We start from the raw sequence: 27,696 nt of genomic DNA on the forward strand, positions 1-27,696 counted from the left end.
ATGGCACCCTACTCCAGTACTCTTCCCAGCCTGGTGGGCTACAGTCCATGGGGTCGCACAGAGTCGGACACGACATGAGCGACTTCACTTTCACTTTTCACTTTCATGCATTGGAGAAGGAAATGGCAACCCACTCCAGTGTTCTTGCCTGGAGAATCCCAGGGACAGGGGAGCCTGGTGGGCTGCCGTCTATGGGGTCACACAGAGTCGGACACAACTGAAGTGACTTAGCAGCAGTTTAGCAATCCCAAACTATGTCAGCTGTCTAAATTATTTTCAGTATGTCACTCCCATCGGATGCTCTATCAATTTCATCTTCCTAAACCTAGCTCTCCAAGGATTTTTTAACTTCATGAAGAAGCTTCTGGATGACTATCCTCTAGACCTAATCCATAGCGGTAATCCCGGGATCTCCCTTCTTTAGAATTCCCTCCAGCTGTTTCCTGTGTGGGAGCTCCTATTCTCTGAATGCTATGTTTTTCCTCATTCTATTTAAGTGAAGCATATCCCCCAGGTTTCTTTAAGAGAGGGTGTACGATAATTCCAAATTCTACGTTGGAAACATTTTTTCTTTTCTTCATGGAAATACTTTTTGTTTTAGAGCATTTGTTTTCTAGCTCTTGGTGTTTTTCTTGACAGCTTCAGTTCCTATTTTTTTCCTCTTGAGAAAAAAAAATCTGCATTAAAAGACTGTGGAGTCTGCTTTTTATCAACTGCTAAGTGTATGAGGGAGACAGCAGAGGTGGGGTGGGAGAGGCAGCCCTGCCAGCTCTGTAGGGCTGAGGAGCACCCCAGCCGTATTTCTCTCAGCCGTTCATTGTGGGGAGAGCCAGCTTCAGTCCATTTTTACTCCTTATTCTTTGTTTGTGAACTCCTTCTCCTTGGAAACTTGTAGGATTTCCAAACAACTTCAGAGCACTGGGGAACAGTGTTTGGAAATTTCACAGTGCTGTGCTTTGTGTGCTTGATATTAATTAGTTGGACATTCAGGGAAGGTCTGAAGTCCTTCAGTGACAGGAAATTTTGTTGAATAATTTTCTTGGTTATTTCCTCTGGTGAACTTTCTCTTTCTGCAACTCCTAATATTTGAATTTTAAATTTTCTAGACTGTTCTTTCAATATTTCTCATCTTTTGGGGGTTTTTTTTGCTCTGCATCTGAAAGATATTGACATCTTTCTTCCACTCCTGCTATCTTGTTTTTAATTTCCAGGAGCCCAATTTTGTTTCCTGAATACTTTTGGCATTGCCATTTCATTGGTAAATCTTTCAATATGTATCTCTAAAATTACTCCTTTAATAATAACAACACTTTTATCACAACAGAAAAAGTTAAGTCTTTAATATCAAGAGTCTAGGGACTCTTTAAATTTCCTGTGTTAAAAAAGATTTTTTTGTTTGAAGCAGTATTCAGGTAAGTTTATGTATTTCAATTGCTTATTTTTCATGTTATGTTTTAATGTTTAGTTCTTCCTTATTTATTTTTTCCAACCATTGAGTTACTGAAGAGTCAGGTCATTTATGATGTAGAGTTTTCCACAGTTTGGACTCGACTGATTGTATTTATGCTGATTTTACATTTTCCTCTTTACTCTGCATTAACTATAAATTGATGTAACCTGAAGACTTTATTAGAATCAGATTTGACTTTCTTGGGGGTATTAACACTTTAAGGAAGCAAAAAAGTTCTAATGTTCTTTATTTTCATGATTTAGCAGCCATTGATGATCATTGTCTTTATTATTTCATTTAATGGTATAAAATGATATTATAAACTTATATTTCTTTCTGAATTTATTAGCTGTATGTCTACAAACAAAAAATTGCTCTCATCAGCTTTTTAATTACCTGACTTACAGTTAGTGCATGGTACAATTAGCAAATGCTTAATATTTTCCTTTTGTCAGTTTTCAAAATAATGAGTAGGTTTATTAGCATCTTCCAAGGATTACAATGAGTTCTTTTTAAATTGTCATCATTATGAACATTTAGATTTGAACGTATTTGATTTGTCTCAATACCTTATAGATTTTACCCCTTTTAGTCCTCTGATTGTGTGATTTTATTTTTAATTATTTATTTTTGGCTGTGTTGGGTCTTTGTTGTTATGCAAGGCTTTCTTTAGTTGCAGCGAGTGGTGGCTACTCTCCAGCTGTGGTGCAAAGGCTTCTTGTTGTGGTGGCTTCTTTTGTTGTGGAACACGGGCTCTAGGTGTCTGGGCTTCAGTAGGTGTGGTGCATGGGCTTAGTTGCCCTGAAGCATATGCAATCTTCCTGGATCGGGGATCGAACCTGTGTCCTTGCATTGGAGGCAGATTCTTCACCACTGGACCACCAGGGAAGTCCCTAATTGGGTAATTTTGACAGAGGAAAGCTTCTTTTGTTTGGCTTCTGAGTCTTTTTTACATAATCCTACTGTTTTTTTTTTTGTGTGTGACAATTCCTTGTTTTGGATTTGACAAGTTGTTTCAGGTTCATTTGCATGATGTCTGAAATAATAAATTTGAATTGATAGTATCAATGTAAACTTATGATACATTTTACCTGAAAAAGTCCATAAATATTGACTAACTCAGAAGCATTAAACACTCCTGGAAGCCTAGATTGTGATATCTAAAAAACATTTGCTTCTGAAAACCAGGAATCCTGGGTCTCCTTAGAGAAATGGCTGATTCCAGATGTGGTGTTGTGTTTTCACCTGAAGCTTGGGATCCTCTTCCAAATTCATTCTGTTATTGGCAGAGTTCAGAAATTCATTGAAATTAAGTTCTATGTACAGACTGTAAATGAGGAATCCCCAAAGAAAAAGCTATAAGGAACCATCGACAATTTGAGGATCAAATTTTTAGAGACACTACTCTGACAGCAGTGACAAGAATGGAGTGTGTGGGCAGTAGAAGCACAAGATGCTTATATACAGAGATTAGTTGTGCTTCTTCCTGGATATGGGGAAGGCCTAACACTAAGACAGTAGCAGTAGGGTAAATACACAGGGGACTGGTTTGCTAACTATTAAGAATGTATGACTGTCAGCTTAACTGATGCCAACTTGGACATGTACAAGTTCCTATCCTTCCACTGACCCTACCCAGGACTGTACTTTGCAGTAAATCATTTTACTGTCATCAAGAGCTTTGTAGTTAATAGATACTATTTAATAATCGTTAGGATTCAGTGGCTTCCCTGGTGGCTCTGATAGTAAAGAGACAGCCTGCAATGCAGAAGACCCGGGTTTGAAGATCCTGGGTCAGGAAGATCCCCTAGAGAAGGGAATGGCAACCAACTCCAGTATTCTTGCTTGGAGATCCCATGGACAGAGGAGCCTGGTGGGCTGCAGTCCATGGGGTTCCAAAGAGTTGGACACAACTGAGCGACTAACACTTTCACTTCAGGACCCAGTGGCCTCTATGCTGTCTTAGTCCCTGAACAATGATGAAGACCTTCCCTGACATTTTCCTAGAGCCCAGGAGACTAGTTAGCTGTCTATAAATCTTGACTTAGGAATGCACTTCCTGTTTCTAAGCACTACTCCCATTCTCTTGGCTAACTATAAAACTGCCCCAATGGGCCCTCAGCAGCGTATGCAGTGCAACTGCAAATGCCTCTGGATCATAGTCCTTCTGATCCCATCCTGTAAGTTACTGAATAATAAACAATTCCGTTGATTACATGGACTTCCCTGGTGACTCAGACTGTAAAGAATCTGCCTGCAGAGCTGGAAACCCGAGTTCCATCTCTGGGTCTGGAAGATCCCCTGGAGAAGGGAATGGCAACCCACTCCAGTATTCTTGGCCTGGAGAATTCCATGGACAGAAGAGCCTGGTGGGCTACAGTTCATGGGGTTGCAAAGAGTCGGACAGGACTGAGCGACTTTCACTTTCACTGACTACATGGAGCTGCCTGTCTCATTTTTTTCAGTTGCAAGATACCTTCTCACTTTGGTGGGCATTTTTCATTTCCTTTTGTCCTCCAACAAAGAGGCAGTAACGTCAGGTCTTAGGGATTGGTGTGCACGTGTAGGGGAGGGCACTGGGTTATGGGGAAGCGCGGCAAACAGTTACGGAAAAGCCCTGAGAGTGGTGGTTTAGTCGCTAAGTCGAGTCCGACTCTTGTGTCTCCAGGGACTGTAGCCCGCCAGGCTCCTCTGTCCACGGAGGTGCAAAGAAAGATAACTCCCAGAGGAAGCTCCCTCCATCCCCAGCCCATCCTCAGGTGAAGTGGCCACGGAATTCTCCTGTGAGTTTGAAAATGTCCTCTACAGATGGGCATTCTACTCAGTGGTAACCAAGGGCTCTCCCTCAGCCTGGACTTCATTCCTCTAAGGATTTCATGAGAAGCTAATAAAATACATGCCCCTTTTTGACTTAGCCGGTGAGAAGTACCTGACACAAATCTCCTCAAGAGATGTCTTCTAGTGTGGACGGAGGCGCCTGGCAGAAACCAGAAGAGATGTTAACTACTGATGGTGTATTGACTTTTTTTTTTAATTGTTGGGCAGAATTTGAAAACGAAGCGGAATGTGTGGACAATAAACTGTTCAATCTTCTCTTTGAGATGCTGGAAAATTCCTTTTTATATGTGCCCAAGCCGAGATGAGCACCGATTTGGAAGATAGGAAACTGGTGACCGGGCTTATGGAGGAAAAGACAGGGGCGGGAGACCACGTCAACGTTTTCTTTCCAGTAAACAGCAACAGGGAGCCAAACCCGCCAAGAGCTGGGAGGCTGGTACCTTGTCTCTAGGTGGAGGCCTGGGACTGGGGTCCAGCCTCCACGCATGCGCAGCGCAAGGTGCGAGCCGGTGAGGGACCGGGGAAGTTCCACGACTACCTTCTCAGGCTCCGCCCCTTCTCAGAACCAAGGGGGAGGAGCGAACGCGCGCTCGCGTCGGTGCGCGCCCTGAAGCCCGCCCCCAACTCCTGCCTCTGGTCGCTCCACCCCCCACACCTCTGCCCCGGACCCATTTCGGAGGCGCGGCCGACGCGGCGCGCAGTCAGAGCCACGAGCACGAGCGCGTGCGTACGACAGCGCGTGCCAGCCCTGTCGCGAGGAGGCCCCGCCTTCCCGCCCCGCCCCAGCCGGCCTCAGCTCCTTTGGCTTCGCTCCCGGCGCTGAGAATCCCGGTACCCGCGCGCGCTGTGTAGCCATGGAGGTCCCCGGTAGCCTGTGCAAGAAAGTCAAACTGAGCAATAACGCGCAGAACTGGGTGAGTCGAAGCAGATGTGCGGAGGAGGTTCTGAGAGGCTCCGGCTGCAGATCCATTTGGAGCCACTGCCCGCTCCTTCTGCATCCTGCTTGGAGAATCGGAGAGGGTACCCGAGGCCGCGGCTCCTTCCAGCAGGGGCGGTGGGTGGTGCCTGGTGGCGTGGCGTGGCGTGGCGTGGCTGGGGCGGGGGTCTCGGGCTGGGCTCTGCAGGCAGTCGGAACCACGGCCCGTGGGAAGAACGCCCGCTTCTCCAGCTCCACGGCTCGGATGAGACCTCGAGGACTATCTTTCGGGAGTGAGCTGGCGGCTGCTGAAACCTCCGGCGAGGGGAAGCTGCCCGCATCCCTTCCAGTGGCCTGAAGGTTTGCAGAGGAAGCGGAGGCCGGCGCCTTTGGTGCATTCCTGATTTTTCTTGGCTCTGCCAGTGCATTTAGCCCAGGTTTGGGTCCATCTCCGTGTCTTTCCATTTCTGACTTACAACATGAAGGGAGAGTACCCAACAATGTGGCCATTCATGAGTTGAGACTGCCCTGAACTGAGGTTCTTTGTGACTCGGTGTTAAATTGGAATATTTAACAAATAACGTGGAAACTAAAATGTAGGGGGAAACTAATGGTTTATAACATTTAGCAAGGACTGCCAGTTGGCTTTGATGGGGAAATGTTCTTCCTCAGAAGATTGCTTCCTTCCTTAATTATTCTTGCTAAGAAACTGCTTTAAGCTAAGCTTTTGTAAGTGAGGTGGGAGTAGGGTGGGGGAGGTGGTGCCCAACTCTGGAGGCCGGAAAGGCCTTGGTTTTAAGTCTGGATGGAATTTTTTTTTCCACAGTACAGCAAAATCTTGAGGTTTAAATGCAGCCTTGTAAGTCATCATTACCGTTGGTGAATCGAAGGAAAAAAAAGCCATTTCAGACAAGTGTTCATTTCAAGTCATTAATTTACCATTTCTGAGGTTACCAAGGATTCTCACCCGATTCCTTTCTCCTTCTAAGTTACTTCACTCTTCCTTTAGGTGATGAGGAGGGAGAGGAGATAAAAGGTGAATTCGAACATGGAGAAGGAGCCCTGGACTACCAGTCTGGTCTCTGTTTCCAACGTTGCCCTTTAGTAGTTGTTTGATCCTGAGTGAAAACACTGGACTTCTTTAAACCTCAGCTGACTTAAAGATATAATAGCCTGTACTTCTCTAGACAGTTTTGAGGAGTAAAGAAGGTAATGATTTGGAAAGGTCAGTGATACCACTACTATGCAGTTGTTGATATTGCTCCTGTTACTCGGAGGTATTTCCTGTTTAGGGACAAAGGGTTGGTTAAATTAGAGTATTTACAGGTCATTTCAGCTACACCGTCTGTAACTCATTTACTGTTCCACTTGCCAAAAAGTGCATGTGCTTTGTAGAAGCCCTCAGAGAAGATGAGAAATGAAGAACTCGGTGCTTGCCTTCCAGCTGGTCATGGCCTGGTTGGGGTTGTAGTTGGCATTTGCTGGGTGATGAATATATCATTACAGGCCCAGTTATTTGATCACAATTTAGAGGAGAGATTAGTTTAGTCTGGATGTTTTGGAGAGGATTTATGGAAGAGAGGCCTTCCCTGGTGGCTCAGACAGTACTCCGCCTGCAATGAGGGAGACCTGGGTTGGGAAGATCCCCCAGAGAAGGGAATGACTACCCACCCATTTCATGGACACAGGAGCCTGGCAGACTACAGACCATGTGGTTGCAAAGAGTTGGACAGAACTGAGCAACTTTCGCTTTTGTGGAGAAGTATGTTTAGGTTTTTGAGGTAGAGGGAAGCTGTATGAATAAGGTCTAGGAACAAAAATAATTTATATTATTTATTGTAATATTATAACTACTATAAATAATAATAATAATTGTTATTTACTCTAGGAACAATGAAGAGACCTGTTAATATACTCTGGAGGGCTTTTGTTGACTGGAGATAAGATTAAATAAGTAGTCTGGGGCTACTACGCTATATAGTTGTTAATGTTTGGCTGCTGAGTTGAGACTAGATTCTGTGAGAGATTTTTGATGAAGCTAGAATTTTTAATTTTATGGCCTTGTAAATCTTTCTTTGCCCCAATAGGGAACACCCATCATCTTTCCCTCTCATATACATCACCTGATAGCCACATGTGTAGAGAATGCACACACCTTTCCAGTTCCCAACACATGATGAAATTGGTATTCCAGAGGGACTGGTCTGCTGAAGAAATTAGATGCTGTTAGAGCCCACATGTAGAAAGAAGTCCTGGAGAACAGACAGGGTTATGCTGCTGCTGCTGCTGCTGCTGCTGCTGCTGCTGCTGCTGCTGCTGCTGCTAAGTCTCTTCAGTCATGTCTGACTCTGTGCGACCTCATAGACGGCAGCCCACCAGGCTCCCCCGTCCCTGGGATTCTCCAGGCAAGAACACTGGAGTGGGTTGCCATTTCCTTCTCCAATGCATGAAAGTGAAAAGGGAAAGTCAAGTCGCTCAGTCGTGTTCAACTTTTCGCGACCTCACGGACTGCAGCCTACCAGGCTCCTCCATCCATGGGATTTTCCAGCAAGAGTACTGGAGTGGGGTGCCATTGCCTTCTCCGAGACAGGGGTATAGTGAGGTTTAAATGAATTAATAGGTTTGAAGCATGCCTGTGCATCGGTTCATGTGTTTTTCTTCTTATTGCTATTAACTCATCCAGTCATGAGGGTGCAACTGGAGCTGGGCTGACGTGGTGGTGGGAAACAGAATAGCTGCTTTAACAGCATGCTAGGAAGAGTTATGAGGGACTGACCAGAGTTAGGGGATGAAAGAGGGAGAGGTGTTAAAAGATGGTTTAGCCCTGGGAGTTGGGGAGAATAGTTGTGGCATGCAGGGGATTTGGAAAATAGGTTGAGGGCTGGAGTGATGGTGATGACAGTTAAACACTGAGGAAAGTTGACTGTTCGCTGGAGACGATTTGACATGATTTGGTAAATTACTGATTTTCTGTAACATTTTTAGAGGTGAGTATCATGAGAGACAGTGGTTTAAAGCAAGGATCCTGGAACTGACTGCCTGGTCTTGATCCTGGGTTTCACAGTTTACTCATTGTGTAACCTGTGGCTAGTCACTTAATTTATGTGCCTCTACTTTGCTCCTCTAGAAGGTGGGAGTGATAGTCTCATAGGGATATTGTGAAAATTAAAGGAGTTAATGTGTGAAAAATGCTTAGGACAATGTCTGGCATATAGCATTATGTGTCTGTTAGCCCTTATTGCCTTAGTGTTACGTTTGTTAGCCCTTTATTCTCTTGATTCCAATTGTTGTTCAGTCGCCCAGTCGTGTCTGACTCTTTGCGACTCTGTGAACTGCAGCAAGCTTCCCTGTCCTTCACCATCTCCCAGAGTTTGCTCAAACTCATTGATGTCCATTGAGTCGGTGATGCCATTCAACCATCTGATCCTCTGCCACCACCTTCTCCTTTTGCCTTCAATCTTTCCCACCATCAGAGTCTTTTCCAATGAGTAGGTTCTTCGCATCAGGTGGCCAAAGTATTGGAGCTTCAGCATCAGTCCTTCCAATGTATATTCAGGGTTGATTTCCTTTAGGATTGACTGGTTTGATCTCCTTGCTGTCCAAGGGACTCTCAAGAGTCTTCTCCAACACCACAGTTCAAAAGCATCAATTCTTCAGTGCTCAGCCTTCTTTATGGTCCAACTCTCACATCTGTACATGACTGCTGGAAAAACCATAGCTTTGACTATATGGACCTTTGTTGGCAAAGTCTTGTCTCTGCTTTTTAATTTTTGTCATAGCTTTTCTTCCAAGAAGCAGGTGTCTTTTAATTTCATGGCTGCAGTCACCATCTGCAGTGATTTTGGAGCCCAAGAAAATACCAGTTAGTGTCTCCATTTTATTGATGAAGAAGCTGAGGCACAGATATCATAGAGGTTGTAAGAGGTGGACCCAGTATTAAGCATGCTGCAGGTCTTCCCTGGTGGCTCAGATGGTAAAGCGTCTGCCTACAATGCGGGAGACCTGGGTTTGATCCCTGGGTCAGGAAGATCCCCTGGAGAAGGAAATGGCAACCCACTCCAGTACTTTTGCCTGAAAAATGCCATGGATGGAGGAGCCTGGTGGGCTGCAGTCCATGGAGTCACTAAGAGTCAGACACGACTGAGCGACTTCACTTCACTTTCTGTAAGGGACAGGCATTCTTAGTAGAGATAGTCTGTAGAACAAGCCGATGTGTGTGCTCAGTTGCTCCATTTTGTCCAATTCTTTGCAGCCCCATGGACTGTAACCTGCCAGATTCCTCTGTCCATGGGATTTTCCTGGCAAGAGTACTGGAGTGGGGTGCCATTTCTTTCTCCAGGGAATCTTCCTGACCCAGAGATTGAACGTGCTTCTCCTTCATTGGCAGACAGGTACTTTACCACGGAGCCATCAGGGAAGCCCACAGCTAAAGTACTGTCATCTCAGTATAAAAATGAGTTCAGTACTGTCACAATCAATACAAAATTATTACGAAATATGCATAGGTATATATTTTACACAGCACACATCTCAGTTCAGACTAACCACATTTTAAAACCTCTATAGGAACATGTAGGTAGCCAGTAGGAATCGAGTTAGGTGAAGGTTGGAAATAAAGATTTGCTGGTTAAATTTGAGTTAGAGAATTTAGAGAGAAGGGCGGTATCTTCATATACCTACAAAAATAGTAAAGAAAATCAAAAATGCAGAGGGCCCTGTTAGCCTCCTCTTATCTCAGTCTGACAAAACATCAGATGTAATGAATATCATTCCCCATCTGCTTGAACCTTTCTCCGTTGGGACTGGTTTTCATCTGCCTTTGGAAAACACTTCAGAGTGTGTGTTAGTTGGCCCTCGGTTCAGACCCAGGTGTCACTCATCCATTTTGTAGACTCACGTTGGCCCAGATCCTTTGTTCGAGCCTGCTTTATGGTGGAGTTGGACCCTTGCTCCCCGCAGATTAGTCTGAGATCTAGCGCACTGGAAGCACGTTCAGTCTCATTCTGGTCTGCCGTTCCAGTCCCCTCTCTCCTCCACTCCCCAGATTCCTATAACTCCATATGTCCAGCGCCAGTTTTCTTTCTATACCTTACATTCTCAGGGTTTTACACAAGCTTTTCCTTCTGCCCTGATGCCTGTTGACCTTTATCACCTGTGGAAATCCTCAGAGCCTCAGACGCCTTTACCAAAACAGTGTGGCCCTCCTGTGTCCACACACTCTAGCATGTAGGATGAATTGTTTCTGCACCTCTGTATTAAATGTATTGCGTTGCACTCTGCTGTTACCATGTAATCATATTTCGTTACAGAGGTTTTGTGTGTACACTGAGCTTCTGCTGATATAACAGGATGAGGATAAAGGTTAGGGTGCAGAGTTAGCTAGGGTACTTCTGATATTAAAAGGCTTAGATAATTTACTAGTAACTTAGCACAGCTTAAATAAGAGAGTAAGCTCCATATGGGGTAGGATTCAAATTACAGTTTTGTCACTTACTACCTGTGTAATCTTGGGCATGTTACCTAACTTCTCTGTGTCTCAATGTCTTCAAATGTAACAATGTGGATAATAAAACATAGCTTGTAGTGGAGCTAACAGGGCATACCTCGTAGGGTCATAGCAAGGTTTAAATCAGTTAATATATTTAAAGCTCTATAGCTGCTGCTTTAAATGGGCCTTCTTATTTATTTAAGGTGTTAAATTTAAGGTGTTCTTATTTATTAAGTCATCAAATATTTTCCACCTGGTTGGTGTATGCCTTTGTCCTAGGTGCTGGAGATGCAGTCATAAAAAGACAGACAGGGCCCGGCTCTCATGGATATTGCATTCTACCTGGGAGAGAGTTAATAATAAAAAAGCAAATAAGTGAATGAGATACTTTTCCCTTTTATCAGTTCTCCTTCTCTGAGCAGTATGTCCCTCATACTGTTCAAAGCCTTTCATAGAAGGCCAACAGCTCATTCTGGATTTGAAGGAAGAGTGAGGTGATACAAAAGTGAAATAAGCATGCAGAAGTGGAACAGTATGGCATCTGAAAAACGATCCATTCCTCCTTCAGAGCATGGACCTGGCTGAGGGCAGGGGCGGGTATTGAGCCGGAAGTTAGGGAGTCACTGCTGGAAAAGTTGCCTGAAGGAGGAGGAAAGCTGGACTTCCGCCAAGAGTGTGCCCCATTGTTGACTGACCACAAGAACAGGAAGGATGGCAGGATCTAGATCTGCATTGTCCAGTATGCTAGCCACTAGTCATCTGTGGCAACTTAAATTTAGTTAAAATGAAAAATTCTGTGTTTCAAGCGCTACATTTTCATAGGAAGCTCGTGGCCACTGTTTCGGACCATGCAGTATAGAACATTTTTATCATCTCAGAAAGTTCTATGTGATAGAGCAGGTCTAGATAATAACTCTGGGATGGCTACTGACATTGTTTTCCTACTTATTTGTGTATTTGTTTTTACTTTCTTCCTTGGGGAAGGAAATTTTGAGAGATGGTGGCAACTTTGGAATCCTGGTTTTGGACAGTTCTGCTGTTCAGGGTACCCAGCTGCCAGTTAGCCTCCCCTTAGCACAGTGACTTCTCTAAAGTTGGAACGTGAAATAAGCTTCCCCAGCTTGGCTCTGTTATATTGACCTTTAAGAAGTAGTTTTCTTCTTCAGTGATTCTCAACCAGGTAAAGATTCGCCACCCCCGGCGGGTGTTTGATAATATCTGGAGACATTTTTTGTTGTTACATTTATGTGTCTATGTGGACAGGGTTCCTTCTGACATGTGTTGGGCAGAGGCCAGAGATGCTGCTAAAAAAATCCTACAGTACACAGAACAGCCCCCTCAACAAAGAATTATCACCAGTGCCGGGGTCCAAAAGTCGTTAATGCTGAAGTTGAGAAACCCTTTTCTCTGCTTTGAGTAAGAAAAAGGGGAAGTAAATTATGTAACTCAGAAATGCGAAACTAGTCATTTAAAACAAAGTCCAGCTGATACTAGCGTTTTTTCATCCACCTGCCTGGATGTTCCTGTCTTTTGCTCTGAGATGAGTCAATTACCTGTAGCATACTGACAGCAAAACCATACAACCCACCACTGAATTGTTTTGAAACATATTACTGAGTAATTAGTTCACATGGAGAGGCTGTATCTTTTGTTTTTGTTTCTGTTTTTGGCATTCGCCTAAGTGGTAATTTTTTCTATGAAATTTCCTTTCCCAAGGACACAGTCCTCTGCTAAGTATGTTTTAACTGGATGAAAATAGTGGAAAGATCGGACACTGTATAGAAATGCAGTGAGATGACTGCAGCCATTGTTCTTCTCTCTGGTTTCTTTGATGCTTGCGTCCTTGCCCTCTCCTTCTCGCTCATGTGTTTAAGAGTTCAGTTCATTGCTTTGTAGTATTCACAGTTTTACAGCCATCACTAACCAATATCTAGTTGTAGAATATTTTCATCACCCCCACAGGAAACCCTGTAGCCATTAGCACTCATCCTCTACCTTCTTCCTTTCCCCCTCTCTATCCCCTGACAACCAATAGTCCACTTTTTTGTCCTCTGAATGAAATCATACAATATATCACCTTTAGTGTCTGACTTATTTAACTTAGAATAATGTTTTCAAGGTTCATCTCATGTGTAGCACGTGTGGATACTTTGTTCCTTTATGTGATGATATAGTGGTAGGCTTTATGGATATATCACATTTTGCTTAACCCTTCATTAGCAGATGAACATTTGAGTTTCTTCTACTCTAGTTGGTATGAATGATGCTCCTGTGAACATTCATGCACAGCTTTTCATATGTACTCTTAGATGGTTAGAGGTAGACATTAGTGTATTTTTGGCTGCCCAGCCTCTAAGTCCTCTTCGTGTGTGTAGGGAATGCCCCGCTGTCACTGTGATGGGAGGCAGGGGCCTGTCACAGTATAAAGGTTTCTTTATCTGTTTATTGTTTGTCTCCTTCTCTGAAATGTTCTTGATCATTTTTCTCCCATATCTAGGAGGGATCAATCAACAAATAATGAATGAACGAACAGGTAGGTAATCTCAGACTCATTTCTGTTTTTTAGGAATCTCTTATGGCTGGTCTTCCCAATTAGAGGTCACCCAAGGGCCATTCCTGGAGAAGGCGATGGTACCCTACTCCAGTACTCTTGCTTGGAAAATCCCATGGATGAAGGAGCCTGGTGGGCTGCAGTCCATGGGGTTGTTAAGAGTCGGATACGACTGAGCGACTTCACTTTCACTTACTTTCACTTTTCACTTCCATGCATTGGAGAAGGAAATGGCAACCCACTCCAGTGTTCTTGTCTGGAGAATCCCAGGGACGGGGGAGCCTGGTGGGCTGCCATCTGTGGGGTCACACAGAGTCAGACACGACTGAAGCGACTTAGCAGCAACAGCCTCAGCAAGGGCCATTCCATTAAAAAATATCCATTAAGTCAATATTTAAATGTTCTTTCATCTGTAAAACAGAATAGTTGGCAAGCCATAATGTACATGCAGAGTGCATGCGTGACAATCAGTGGTCAAATAAACATGCCAGTTTCTTCGTTCTGATTCAGGAGATCCAGGATATGGCCAGCGATTCACTTTCTGACGAGCAGCCAGCTCTCTGCCAGTTTTGCTGTGGACCGTGCTTTGAGACAGCAAGGTTTTAAGTGTAGCCTTTACAAGTTGTTTTCTTAACCTCCAGGAATGTATGAGCTTTTGCTCTTTGTGTTTGGCTTGTTAATGACTTTTACTGAGTACAGACTAGGCTCAAGAAAAGAGGTTGGGGGTTGTGAAAAACACAAAGAATCTGTAACTCTTACTGCTTGACCAACCAACGCTCCCGAGAAAGTAAAAACTATATACAAAAGACCCCTAAAAGTATAAAACAACAAACGAATCCTATGGGCAGTAAATGTTATAGTGACTGGCTGGCTGTACATGCACCAAGCCAAATATTACTTCAAACCACCCAGACTGTTGGGAAAGAATAAGCCTGACTTGGCTGTTCTGTGGCTAGAAACTGGGCCATTGAAGACTCTGAGAACAGGAGTGGCGCGTCAGAAGGAAATAACTCACTCCTGGTCCTTAGTCATTAATGTCAAGGTTTCCCGGCAGAATTATAGGCAGAATTTGGCTAGAGTGGGATAGAAAAGGAAAAGAAGGGAAGAGGCTCTAGATTACATACAGAAGTAGCCTTTAGATTTTTAGTAAAATTCAGGGATATACCTACCGTCTTGCAATTCTAATAGGTTTTAAAAATATTCTTTGGTTTATTCCGAAAAACTGGGCATTAGGAGATTGTGGCAAATCTTTTTGGAAGTTTGTTTTTTAATATGAAAAATATCAAACATCCATAAACAGTAAGCCTCCTTGTACCCAGACTGCCATATTGGCTGCCAGAATTTTTTGAAACGTAGGAGGCAAGAGGCCTGGAGGGAGCATACTTTCCTAGTGATTAAAACAATCTTTTATCCTGTATCTTCTGTCAGCCATATCCTCTGCAGTTTATAGCTTCTCAGTTTTTTGTTTTTGTTTGTTTTACATTCTACTCAGTTTAAAAAGAAAAGCAGAAGGTATTTTATGGTGCCAAAATGAATTAAAATTCATTAGATACAGGTTTCTTCTTGCCCTAAAGCAAAGTAACTTGGAAAAACATCCCCAAACCAGATGACCAAGTGGAACAGGTTTTGCAAGTGTAGCCAGCTAACGTGCGTAGACAGCACCTTCCTGGTGCCCCCCACCCCCACCCATTCCTGTTGTGTCCCCTCTCAGCAGACTCGGCTTCTGTCTCCTCCCAGGCTGCCTGGCTGGGAGCTGAAACTGGACACTTCAGGAAAGAGATGCCATGGCTTGCCAAGAGATGCAGATGTCTGTGTCTGATACCCCGTGTTTTGTGTAAAATCCTGGAAATGCAGAGCCGGAAAGTTAGGTCTGCCTCCTCAGTTTAATGGAAATGAAGTGGGAGACCCCTATTAGCATTCTTCGTGATTATTGGAAGAATGTCTGTTAATGAGATGGTTCGTGGGGGAGGGGTCCTTTTGGCTCCTGAGGATCCCGCTCACTCCCAAGGGCAACGCGTAATGGACAGTCAGAGGCAGATGGACAGAGATGCTTTCTCCTGTAGCCCCGGCAATTGTGCAGGGAGATGAGGAAAGATTCTGAACCTCCAGCACTTCTTTAGGCTAGCCAGTTTTAGACAAGAATACATCTGGAAGTTGAAAATAGTTAAAAAGGGAAAAATAGTCCCTTTTCGAAGTCCATGGGTGTATACCTGGGAGGGTGTTTGTTCCCCGTTTTGATGACCTCTGTCTCTGACTGTTTCATGCGTCAACCTGAGCCACTTGTGTGGCTGTGGAAGCACACAGTCATGGCCACTGCTCTGGCTTTAAATGAGTGACTGCTGCCTTCAGATGCCTTGTTCCGGCTCCCTGGCAGTCATTCTGGAGCTCCCCGTTACTTCTTGCTTTTCTCTGCACTTGCTGTTCCCCATCTGGACGGGGCTTCCCTCAGAGGTCTTCAGTGCCTTATTCTGGCTGAAGCCTTCCCTGGCCACCCTGCCTAAACGTCACCCTTCCTCTGATACTTCTCATTTTTGGCTTTATTTACATTCCCCTCCTGTTTGATGCTATTCTAATTTACATAATTTCCATATTTATCTTGGTGTATTTGCCCTCCTCTGTTTTTCCAGTGGGTTCTCAAACTTGAATTGGCATTGGAGTCACTTGAAGGCTTTAGAATGATGATCGTTGGGCTTCATCCGAAAGTTTCTGACTTAGTTTGCCTGGGATCGGTTCTGGTAATTTGCATTTCTGGCATTTCCCACGCGTGCTTGTTCAGTCACTCAGTGGTGTCCGACTCTTTGCGAGCCCATGGACTATAACCTGTCAGACTCCACTGTCCATGGAATTTTCCAGGCAAGAAGACTGGAGTGAGTTGCCATTTCCTCCTCTAGGGGATATTCCAGACCTAGAGATCGAACCTGTGTCTCCTGCCTTGGCAGGTGGATTCTTCACCAGCATTTCCCAGGAGATGCCAAAGCTGCTGGTTAGGGACCACGCTTTGAGAACTCCTGCCTTGGCAGGGAGGATTAGAAAGGCCTCAGGAGGGCAGTGATTTTATAGGTATTTTCATCAGAAGCTAGAAGAATATCAGGCATGTACTGTGCATTCAGTAAATATCTTTGAATGAATGATGAATAAAACTGTGTTGAAGAGCTATACGAAGTATCAGATACAGACACCCAATTAAAAGAATGCTGACACTTATTTTACAAAGGCATAACTTGTTGGAAAGACCCTATAATTATATTTTTGCTCCATGGGAGGGCAAAATAGAACCTATATGATTCATTTTTTTCAATTTTAGAAAACAACTTTATTGAGATAAATTTGCCTGCCATTCAGTTTACCTGCTTAAAATGTACAATTTGTAAATACACGTTGTTTAGTATATTTAGAGTTGTGCAACCATCGGCACAGTCAATTTTAGAGCATTTTAACCACCCTAGAAAAGAACCTTGTTCCCATCAGAAGGCACTTAACATCCCAGTCTGAGGCTGTCACTAATCTACTTTCTATCCCTCTAAATTTTCCTGTTCTCGATGGTTCACATATTAACAAATGGAATTACGCAATATGTGGCTTTTGTTACCAGCATCTTTCACTTAGTATAATGTTTTTGAGGTTTGTCCATATTGTAGGATGTATCAGTACTTCATTCCTTTTTATTAGCAAATAATATTTCCTTATATGGATATACCATACAATAAAAAAAAAACATTTTGTTTAATTATTGTGATGCACAGTGGGGTTGTTTGACCCATTGGCTTTTGTGAATCGTGCTGTTAGAGCATATGTGTGCAAGTTTCATGTGGACTTGTGTTCGCTTCTCGTGAGTATGAATCTGGGAGTGGGAATCACTTGGTGATTATATGTAATGTTTTGCAGAACTGCTCTTTTCCAAAGTGGCTGTATGTTTCCATCAGTGAATGTATGTGGATTCCAGTTTCCCCGTAACTTCACTTGTTATTGCCTGTCTTTTTAAAAATAATTTTATTTTACTTACTTATTTTTGATTGTGCCACATTTTCGTTGCTATATGGGCTTTTTTCTAGTTGTGGCGACCTGGGGCCATTCTTCGCTGCTGTGTGTGGGCTTCTCGTTGCAGTGACTTCTCTTGTTGCCGAGCACGGGCTCTAAGGCACACAGGCGTGAGTATTTGTGGTGCACGGGCTTAGTTGCTCTGCAGCACGTGGGATCTTCCTGGACCAGGGATCGAACCTGTGACTCCTGCATTGGCAGGTGGATTCTTTATCACTGAGCCACAGGGCAGCCCCCTTGCCTGTCTTTTTGATTATAGCCATCCTAGTGGGTGTGCAGTGGTATCTCACTGTGGTTTTGATTTTCATTTCTTGGATGGCTAATGTTGTAGAACATCTTTTAATGTGCTTATTTGTGTTTGTTCTTTGGAGAAATGTCTATTAAGATGCTTTGAAGCCTATGTAATTTTATACCTTTTTTGTTTAAGAAGAAAAAAATTTGGGAGAACAACAGTTGCATTCCATTTTTTTTTTTTTACCGTTAACCATTTCATGATACCTGCAGACATTCCTTCCACACCTCATTCAGGAATCTGCTTAGATGCCACGTACTCAAGAGGCTTTTCCTGATCATCCTGTTTAAAGAAGCAGTCATGCCCTATCTCTCTTTCCAGTTTTATCCTGTTTTATTTTCAGAGAGCACTTGTCACTCTCTGATTTAATAATTAAGTTTTATTGGTCTGTCTCCCAATGGAATGTTAGCTCAATGAGGGTAGGGAACCTGTTTTGTTCACTTGGTGTACAAGTATGGCCTCAGGAATCACTGGTTGAATGAATGAATAAATGAATGAATGAGTGAGAAGACAGGGCTCTGGAGTCCACCATTCAGAATTTATGGGAACTGGGGCAGGTTATTTAACTTTTCTCAGGTTTAACACCTTAATCTGGGAAACCATAGTAGCAGGACTTTCTGCATCTTTGGGGAGCCGTGCAGACTAAATCGGAGAAGGCAATGGCACCCCACTCCAGTACTCTTGCCTGGAAAATCCCATGGACGGAGGAGCCTGGTAGGCTGCAGACCATGTGGTCGCTAAGAGTTGGAAACGACTGAGTAACTTCACTTTCACTTTTCACTTTCATGCATTGGAGGAGGAAATGGCAACCTACTCCAGTGTTCTTGCTTGGAGAATCCGGGGATGGGGGAGCCTGGTGGGCTGTTGTCTATGGGGTCGCACAGAGTCGGACACGACTGAAGCAACTTAGCAGCAGCAGCAGACTGAATCAATTGGTGTATTTAAAGAACTGGACACCGTGCCAGGTACTCTAAAGAAAGAAAAAGCTGTTAGTATTCATCTTTTTTCCTTGCTTTTGTCATGTTACATATGGCAGTTACTGTATGTTTGCAAGGAATATATGTTTACCTTTTAAGGAACTCAAGTAGACCAAAATTCTTTCTCCCCCCCCCCTTTTTTCCAGGGGATGCAGAGAGCAACTAATGTCACCTATCAAGCCCACCATGTCAGCAGAAACAAGAGAGGACAAGTGGTGGGGACCAGAGGCGGCTTTCGTGGTTGTACAGTTTGGCTAACAGGTATGGTCCAGAGAGTTAAACCAGTTTTTCAAAAGCAGTGTTTATCGTAGACAGCCTTGACCTGGGAATAAGCATATTTCAGTTTTTGAGTCCTGTTGTATCTGGAGCATCATAATATAGCTACTCAGCAATAACATATTTTCTTTTGCTAATTCCTCTTGTTCTTTATAAAATTGCTGTTAAATGGGAAAAATCAGAATGCATCTTAGAATTACTTTACATTCTGTTAACTTCTGCATGCAAATAAGAACTGGATTCTGCCTTCAAGATGCTAACAATGTAGACCATATGAGGAGGAAGAATGAGCAATGAAGAATTTCACATTTTCTCTCACTCTTCTTCTGCTTCGGCCTCTGATTGAGTCTTGTGTTGATTTTTCCAGAGTCTGTCTCGGAGAGGGTAAATTGATCCAGGTTTTGGAGGTAGTTTTAAAAATGATGGATCTTTTCACTTCTAGGAGTTTGATTTAAAATTTTGGTGCATCTTCCCAGTTTACCCCTGTTGGAGGACAGAGGGAATGAAGAGTGCTTACTGAATTGAGAAGGTATCTTGAGACTGAATAACAAGGCAGGCAGTTCCATTAATCAATAGATCAGTTTATTGTAGGGTAACCTACTCACTGGGTGGGATCTGGCAGTGATCTGGAAGCTTTCTCAGCTGCACCCTGCACTGCCGAGGGACCCCCTGGGACAATTGAATAGTTAACCTAGGGCATGGGAGTACGTGCTTGGACATAGGAAGTGCATTCTTAAGTCAATATTTATGAATGGATAACTAGTCTTCCGGGTACCAGGAGTATGTTAGCTAAGGTCTTCATCATTGTTGGGAATTAACAGAGCATAGAGGCATCCTGGACCTAATGATCTTTGAACAGTATTTATTAACTGCAAATTCTTGATGACAGAGAAGTGAAATTTAGTCCTGAGTAGGGTCAGTGGAAGGATAGGAGGAACTGTACTGGCCCAAGATGGCATCACTTATGCTAACAGCCACACAACCCACTAAAATTTAGACTTACTGACTTCACTTTCACTTTTCACTTTCATGCACTGGAGAAGGAAATGGCAACCCACTCCAATGTTCTTGCCTGGAGAATCCCAGGGACAGGGGAGCCTGGTGGGCTGCCGTCTATGGGGTCGCACAGAGTTGGACACGACTGAAGCGACTTAGCAGCAGCATTTTCCTAATGTGGACAAGGGTCCGTTTTCCAGTGTCTTGTCAACATAGATATTACTCATCCTTAAAATTTTTGCTGATTGCCAAAAAGCAGTATTCTCATTTTTTGTTTTTATAAATTAAAAGTTTCAGTTGTAGATAGGTGATATGTTTCTGTATGTGGCACTTTTGCATTCTTCCCATCTCCTCATTCTTAAGTTGAGATTGATGTTAAATTGTTATGTTTACATTGTCTAGACTTGTAATGGGCTTTCTAGGTGGTGCAGTGGTAAAGAATCTGGCTATCAGTGCAGGAGATTCAAGAGATGTGGGTTTGACCCTGGGTTGGGAAGGTCGCCTGGAGAAGGAAATGGCTACCCACTCCAGTATTCTTGTCTGGAGAATCCCATGGACTGAGGCGCCCAGAGGGCTACAGTCCATGGGGTCACAAAGAGTCAGACTCGACTGAGCATGCTTGTAACATATTCTGTTCCAAATCTTAAATATACATAATTGTTTGTATTTGAGTTCTGTAAGTAAATTGGTTCACCCTTACCACCTAATCATCAGTTCTTTTATTATGGCATGTCTGCTCATGAGCTCTTTCTTTGAGTCACGTTTCTATGGTCTATATTTTTGAAGTGATTTTTGTAAGATGGCTTTCTGTTAGATTCTAAATTGCCTGAGTTTTTATGTTTGAGAATGTCTTACCCATCTTTTATGACAGCTTGGTTGGGTAAAATATGTATTTGGGTCCTACTTTCTTTGTCTTAGAATTCTTAAAACATTACTCCATTTTCTTCTATTAAATGTTGTGACTAATCTAACTTTTTTCTGCTCCTTACGAGCTTTTTTTTTTTTTTTTTGCATTCATGAAGAATTATTACTTTTCCTATACTTTCTTTCAGAAGTTTTGCTTTTCTCATTTAGGCTCTTTGTTGTTCATGTCTGACTGCGACCCCATGAACTGCAGCACACCAGGCTTCCCTGTCCTTCACTGTCTCCTGGAGTTGGATCAAACTCATCTCCATTGAGTTGGTGATGCCATCCAACCATCTCATCTTCTGTTGCCCCCTTCTCCTCCTGCCCTCAATCTTTCCCAGCATCAGGGTCTTTTCCAGTGAGTCAGCTCTTCACATCAGGTGGCCACAGTATTGGAGCTTCAGCTTCAGCATCAGGCCTTCCAATGAATATTCAGTACTGGTTTCCTTTAGGATGGACTGGTTGGATCTCCTTGCAGTTCAGTGGACCCTCAGAGTTTTCTCCAGCACCACAGTTTGAAAGCATCAGTTCTTTGGGGCTCAGCCTTCTTTATGGTCCAGCTCTCACATCCGTACATGACTACTGGAAAAACCATAGCTTTGACTAGAGGACCTTTGCCAGCAAAGTTGTGTATCTGGTTTTTTAGGCTCTTTATCTTTCTGCAGTTGGTTTTTGTATGTAGTGTGAGGGAGGGATCCATTTTCTTTTTTTTCCATGTAGATAATCAGTTATCCTAAGAGAATATATAGATAAGGGTATCCTTTTTCTCTCTGATCTGCTGTGCCAGCTATCATAGATCAGGTTTCCACTTATGTGTGGGTTTGTTTCTGGGAACTCTCATCGATTCCACTGGTATACTTAACTTGTCTATTCCTCTCTTATTACCACACTGTTTTAATTACTGTATGTTTATAAAGTCCTGAAATTCAGTGGAGTAAGTCTTCTTACCTTCTTCATTGGGAATATCTTGACTTTTTTTTTTTTTTTTTTTTTGGCTCTTTGTATTGTATGAGTTTTGTAATCCGTTTGACCAGTTCCCCCAAAATCTTGTTGGGATTTGGTTTGGGGTTATGTTGTATCTAAAGATCAATTTGGGGTGGGTTGATCTTTAAAAAATTGAGTACTCCTTTTCTTGAACCTAGTATATTCCCTTTATTTTACCACTAATGATGTTTATAAATACTGTTTATCAGATTTTTTTTTTTTTTGGTACTTACCTTCAGGTCTAGGATGTAATCAATTTCATAATTGTCTATTTGAAAAGAAAATGCATTCCCCTGATGTGGGCAGTATTCTATATACATTCACCAGACCAGGCTTGTTAATTGTGTGTTTTGGTTTTTTTTTCTGACAATATTGTTGGATACAGAATTCATGACTCCTTTCTTTTTCTTTCACTTCAGTAGCTTAACCAGACCTGTCCAGGTTTGTATGCCATTTTCTTGAAACACTGCCTTTTCTCAGATTTTGTTTCAGATCAGCTTTCTTTGTATTTTTCTGTTGATTTGTATATTATTTTACCAGGGCTCCTGTAACAAATGGCTGCAAACTGAGTGGCTTCAGACGACAGAAGCTTAGGAGGTGGCTGGAGGCCTGAAATCAGGGTGGCTTCTTCCTGTGGGCTCTGAGGGACAGTCTGCTCCGCGCTGCTCTCCTAGCGCCTGGTGCTTCTGGCAGTCCTTAGCGTTCCCTGGCTTGTAGGCGCACCACTCCAGTCTGCTTTCGCCTTCACGTGGCCTTGTTATAAAAACACCAGTCCCTGGATTTAGTGCCCATCCCAGTCCTGTGAGACCTCATTTTAAGTAATTGCATGCACAGAGACCCTGTTTGAAACAACAGTAAGCAAAGGACAGAAAAACCCAGTCTCCCCAGCCTCTGTGTTCACTCATTGTTGATACATAACAAGTTACCCCAAACCTAGTGGTGCGGAAGAGCCATTTTAATTCGCTCACCATTCTGTGGGTAAGGAGGTCAGGAGGGCTCTGCTGGGCAGTTGCCCTCTGGGTCTTGCTTGGTTGCAGTCATGCTGGCTTGGGCTCCAGTCATGTAAAACTGGTCTGGTGTCCGCAGGAGCTTCACGGTAGGCCCTGCTTGTCAGCCGGGATCTTAGCTGGCTGGGGTTCTCAACTAGAACACCTACTTCTCATTTTTCCAGCATGTGGTCTCAGAGTATTTTAACAGCTGTTGTGTAGTTGCTAAGTCGAGTCTGACTCTTTCTGACCCTGTGGCCTGTAGCCTGCCCGGCTCCTCTGTCCAGGGGATTCTCCAGGCAAGAATACTGGAGGGGGTTGCCATTTCTTTCTCCAGGGGATCTTCCTGACCGAGGGGTCGAACTGGAGCCTCCTGCATTGGCAGGTGGATTCTTTATAGCTGAGCCACCAGGGAAGCCCTGTTTAACAGCTGGCTTCTCTCAAATTAAATATCCAAAGAGAAGCTGAATAGCTTTTTCTGACCCGGTCTTGGAAGTCACACATCATCACTTTTACTGTATTCTTTTGGTTATAGGTGAGTCCTAAGTCCAGCCCAGATTCAAAGGCTGGGAAATACAATAGACTCTGACTGTGAATGGGACAGTGGCAATGTCCTGTTGTAAAAAAGCTTTTAGGCCAGTGTTGCAAAATATACTACCTGCTATGCTTGTTAATATACATTTTTAATGTAGAAAGCATCTAATGCTATATTGATCCTTTTAACATATCATCCTTTTTTTGCCTTCTATACTGACACGTCAAGAGTTTCAGTACATGAGGTTTCAGTATCTCTTGTCTCATAACTGTCTTAGTTGTGAATTCTGTAATAACATACTCCCTAAGATGGCACATATTAGTGCATAAACAGACTCTTTCCTTTTCCTTCACTTCTCATCATTTAGTGACTAAACATCATTAGTAGAGGAAGGTGAAATGAGAATATTCTTTTCTTTCTAGATTAACTATGTTATGGATTAGATTCTCAGTTACTTTTATCATGATAGCCTTTGGGAAGTGTTGATTCTGGGATCTAGAGGTCATTTTCTAATATTTATTTCACTGACTTAGGTCTTTTCTTTTTCTACCCTCACCAGAAGTAATTTGGGCATATAACTGTTTTAGAATTGGCATGCAGCTTTAGAATAGTGGTAACGAGAGGACTTGGTGAATATCTGTATCAACCAAATATAATATTCAGATTGGTTAAGCCTTTGTAGCTCAGTGATTTCTGGGATGCCTTTGCATTTAGATAGGAATTACTAAAACATAAATGCTTATTATATTTAAATTATAGATGTTTTTCTAGCTAAGACATAGTAAAATCTTACAGAGAAATATTGGATAAGAATGTTACTAAGAGATTGCTTTGAATAATGAATATAATTAAGCTTGTGATTAAAATTATTTATTACTAAGTAATTATCCTCAATTTTCTATCTGAAATCTGTGGACTGTTCACTTTTAGGCTTATCTGGAGCAGGAAAGACCACAGTAAGCATGGCTTTGGAGGAATACTTGGTTTGCCACGGTATTCCATGCTACACTTTGGATGGTGACAACATTCGTCAAGGTCTCAATAAAAATCTTGGCTTTAGTCCTGAAGACAGGGAAGAGAACGTTCGACGCATCGCAGAAGTAGCTAAGCTGTTTGCTGATGCTGGCTTAGTATGCATCACAAGTTTTATATCACCTTATACTCAGGTATGTGGCTTTTGCACCATTGTGGTTCTAATTACATATATTGAGAATATGGTGTCAGAAAAAGCAAGTAATGTAAACATTGACATGTACTTTGAGGCTAAATCCAAATTAAAACAATTAACCTACAGCATTTCTGTGCTGCAGCTTTCTAAGTAAATTCATTTTTGAAAAGCTTGCTGTGACCCACTCATCCCCTGGCCCCTACCAAGTATAACCAAAGTTGTTGACCAAGTCAATGGCCAGATTATTTCAAGTTTGACTTTTCAGTTCACAAAACCTGTAGTAAAGACTCAATATGCATTAAACACCAGGGAAAATGTTAGATTTCTTAGCATGTGTCCGGTTGGGACTTTTTTTGCTCACAATTCCTGAGGCTCATCTTTCATCACATTTTTTTCACAGAGACCATAGCAGCACTAATTCACATCTTTGTATTTCTTTGAGAAAAATCATGTTGTTTTTCCTCTTGAGAATTTCGTTTCCCTCTGCCTTAGAAGGCGTTCACCTCCTTTTTCCTCGCCTCACCTCAGCATCAGTTGGTCAATCTGAGTCTCAGGTTGGGTATCTCCTCCTCTCAGACTTTGCAGAGTGTCTGTCTTGGTTGCCCTTGGTATTGTACCTAACACATTAAAAAAAATTTAATTTTTGGCTGTGCTGGCTCTTCGTTGCTTTGTGCGGGCTTTCTCTAGTTGCGGTGGGCGGGGACTCCTCTTCGTTGTGGTATGCAGGTTTCTCGTGGTGGTGGCTTCTGTTTTGGAGCACGGGCTCTAGGTGGATGATGGGCTTCAGTGGTTGCAGCACGTGGGCTCAGTAGTCGTGGCGTACGGGTTTGAGGGTGCGTGGGTTTCACTAGTTCGGCTCGTGGGCCCTGGAGTGTGGTCTTAGTAGCTGTGGCGTATGGGCTTAGTTGCTTCATGCCACATGGATTCTTTACGGACCAGGGATCACACCCGTGTCCCCTACTTTGGCAGATGGATTCTTATCCACAGTACCGCCAGGGAGGTCACATTGTTTTATTATAAATACCAGTTTTTTGGTTGATGATGCTAAGAGCAGCAGCAGCGGTAATAATAACAGTGATGATGATGATGATAACGGCAGCCAGCATTTACTGGACACTTACTGTGTACTGATAACAGTTTTAAAGTGCTTTCACGTGAACTAGCTCACTTAGTTCTCATCACTCAATAAGGAGGGTGGAGGTGAGGAAACAGAGATGTAAATCACCCAGGCTCACACACTGCATGGAGGAGCAAGGATTTGCTCCCAGACAGCGTCACTGGGATCCATGCTCTTGCCCACTGTGCTTTGCTGCCTCTAAAGTCCACTGGCTCCTTGATGCTGGGGTTCCGTCTGATTTGTCTTTATCATCTTGATGCTAAGCCCAGATCCGGGAACACAGTAAATATTTAGAACACAGTAGAGATTTGTTAAGTGATAGCATAGCCTCTTAGGGAGCCCAGATATGTAAAAACAGGCGAGATAGCTTAGTGGTTAAAGATAGCAGCTTAGAAGCCAGAAACAAGAGACTGAAATCTCGGCTCTCCCAGTTACTGTTAGGTGCTTGGCCAATTTACTTAACCTTCCAAGCTCAGGTAATGCCTACCTTATAGGATTGGTGTGTATATGTATGTGTGTGTGTGTATATGCTTGTGCATGTGTGCATGCGTGCGCTCAGTCACTCAGTTGTGTCTCTTTGTGGCCCCACCAGGCTCCTCTGCCCATGGAATTTTCCAGGCTAGAGTTGCTCTGAGGATTGGGTAATTCATGCATTCACTGCTCTCAGCACAGGGATGATGTGTAGTAAGTATTCAGTAAGTGTAATAAGTAATAGCACAATTCTATTATTGTAACATAAATCTGGACGGGTTACTTAGACTTTTAAAAAAATTTTAAGCTGTAAAGATTATAGCTTAAGCGTGAGATTGAGTGTTAATCACAGAGATTCACTTAATTGAAGTGTGTCAGGAGTTGTAAAAGGTTCTTTGAGGACTGCTGCTGCTGCTGCTAAGTTGCTTCACTCATGTCCGACTCTGTGTGACCCCATAGACGGCAGCCCACTAGGCTCCTCTGTCCTGGGATTCTCCAGGCAAGAACACTGGAGTGGGTTGCCATTTCCTTCTCCAATGCATAAAAGTGAAAAGTGAAAGTGAAGTTGCTCAGTCGTGTCTGACTCTTAGTGACCCCATGGACTGCAGCCACCAGGCTCCTCCATCCATGGGATTTTCCAGGCAAGAGTACTGGAGTGGGGTGCCATTGCCTTCTCCCTTTGAGGACTAGCTGCTTTTCATTTTCCTGAAGCATTGGGATCAGTGTCAATACATCAGCTTAAAGTATCCTAGCTAATGAAATGTGTAAGAGAATGAGAGTTGTTAGAGTTCCTCAATCCTTGGATAGAAACAGTTTTCACAGTGATATATAATAATGGTGATATTCTTGCACCTTCTGGAAATCTTTGCAGTTCTTGGAAAAAGAAAAAGCCAGTAATACCTTTGGAAAGCTAGCAGCTGAGACCTGGGTATCTAGAAGTATATGCTAATATGCTTCTTTTGGCCCTGTTGTTTCCATTAGCATGGAACAAAACTTTTGTTGATCTCATGCCTAAAAGCGCTGAGAGTGGAAATGAGGTTTAGATTATGCTTAGAGCATGTCAAAAATCCACGATAATATTTGTACCAAGTCATATAGGATATGTGTATTCTTCTGTGTCACTCCTGAACTTGGGCATCTTGGCTGTAAAAATAAACCTGATAATTCTTATCCTTAAGGAGTTGGTAAGTGATTTGGTGGGAGCATAGAGATGTGATCTTAAGGCAAGCGATTGGGTACATATATGAAAACTGCTGTGGAAGATCCAGAGAGGTGGTGTTGCTTGAGGTGAGTCACGAAGGGTGACCCAGTGTACCAGTTAGACCAGAGGGAGAAAGCTATTTCAGACAGAGGAGATACTGCAGTAGTTACAAAAGCATGGACATGTGAGGGAATTGCACCTGGGGGCCTGTAGGTAGTTTGTTTTGGCTGCTCTGCAGGATAAACATGAGGAAAGATGCAGCTTGAGCCATTTGCAGCAGTCTCACGCCAAATTCCAGACTGCTCAGGACTTTGCCCCAGGGGTGGTGCAGAGCTGAGATTGTGCTGGGGATTGGTGTCTCTGGGTGTGTATTTTTGTGAGGTCACCATAAAGCCTGGAATGAGAATGGTCTAGAGGTAGGAGAATAGTTAGGAGGCTTTTGGGGGTGAATTCAGGCACCGGCCGTGGGAATAGAAAAGATGGGGCATATTTGAGAGCTCTTGAGC

General features: G+C 43.2%; 1 protein-coding gene and 1 long non-coding RNA gene across 3 annotated transcripts in view; both read left to right on the forward strand.

The window, feature by feature from the left end:
* Nucleotides 1–372: 372 nt before the first annotated feature.
* LOC123334494 lies at nucleotides 373–4,550 on the forward strand. The gene is made up of 3 exons (XR_006552457.2): nucleotides 373–1,412; nucleotides 4,119–4,233; nucleotides 4,366–4,550. It is a non-coding gene; the product is annotated as an uncharacterized LOC123334494 (long non-coding RNA).
* Nucleotides 4,551–4,956: 406 nt separating this feature from the next.
* Nucleotides 4,957–27,696, forward strand: part of PAPSS1 (3'-phosphoadenosine 5'-phosphosulfate synthase 1) — a 115,095-nt gene continuing 92,355 nt past the window's right edge. Inside the window, exons 1-3 of one of the 2 annotated variants that reach the window (XM_006061881.4) lie at nucleotides 4,957–5,202; nucleotides 18,697–18,811; nucleotides 24,164–24,399. In XM_006061881.4, coding sequence (XP_006061943.1) covers nucleotides 5,143–5,202; nucleotides 18,697–18,811; nucleotides 24,164–24,399 — 411 coding nt within the window. In that variant the 5' untranslated portion in view covers nucleotides 4,957–5,142. Of the gene's footprint in view, nucleotides 5,203–5,385; nucleotides 5,642–18,696; nucleotides 18,812–24,163; nucleotides 24,400–27,696 lie in introns of those variants that run through there. The other variant, XM_006061882.4, reaches the window with a different exon arrangement.

This window comes from Bubalus bubalis, chromosome 7 (genome assembly GCF_019923935.1).
Source record: "Bubalus bubalis isolate 160015118507 breed Murrah chromosome 7, NDDB_SH_1, whole genome shotgun sequence".
Lineage (NCBI taxonomy): Eukaryota > Metazoa > Chordata > Mammalia > Artiodactyla > Bovidae > Bubalus > Bubalus bubalis.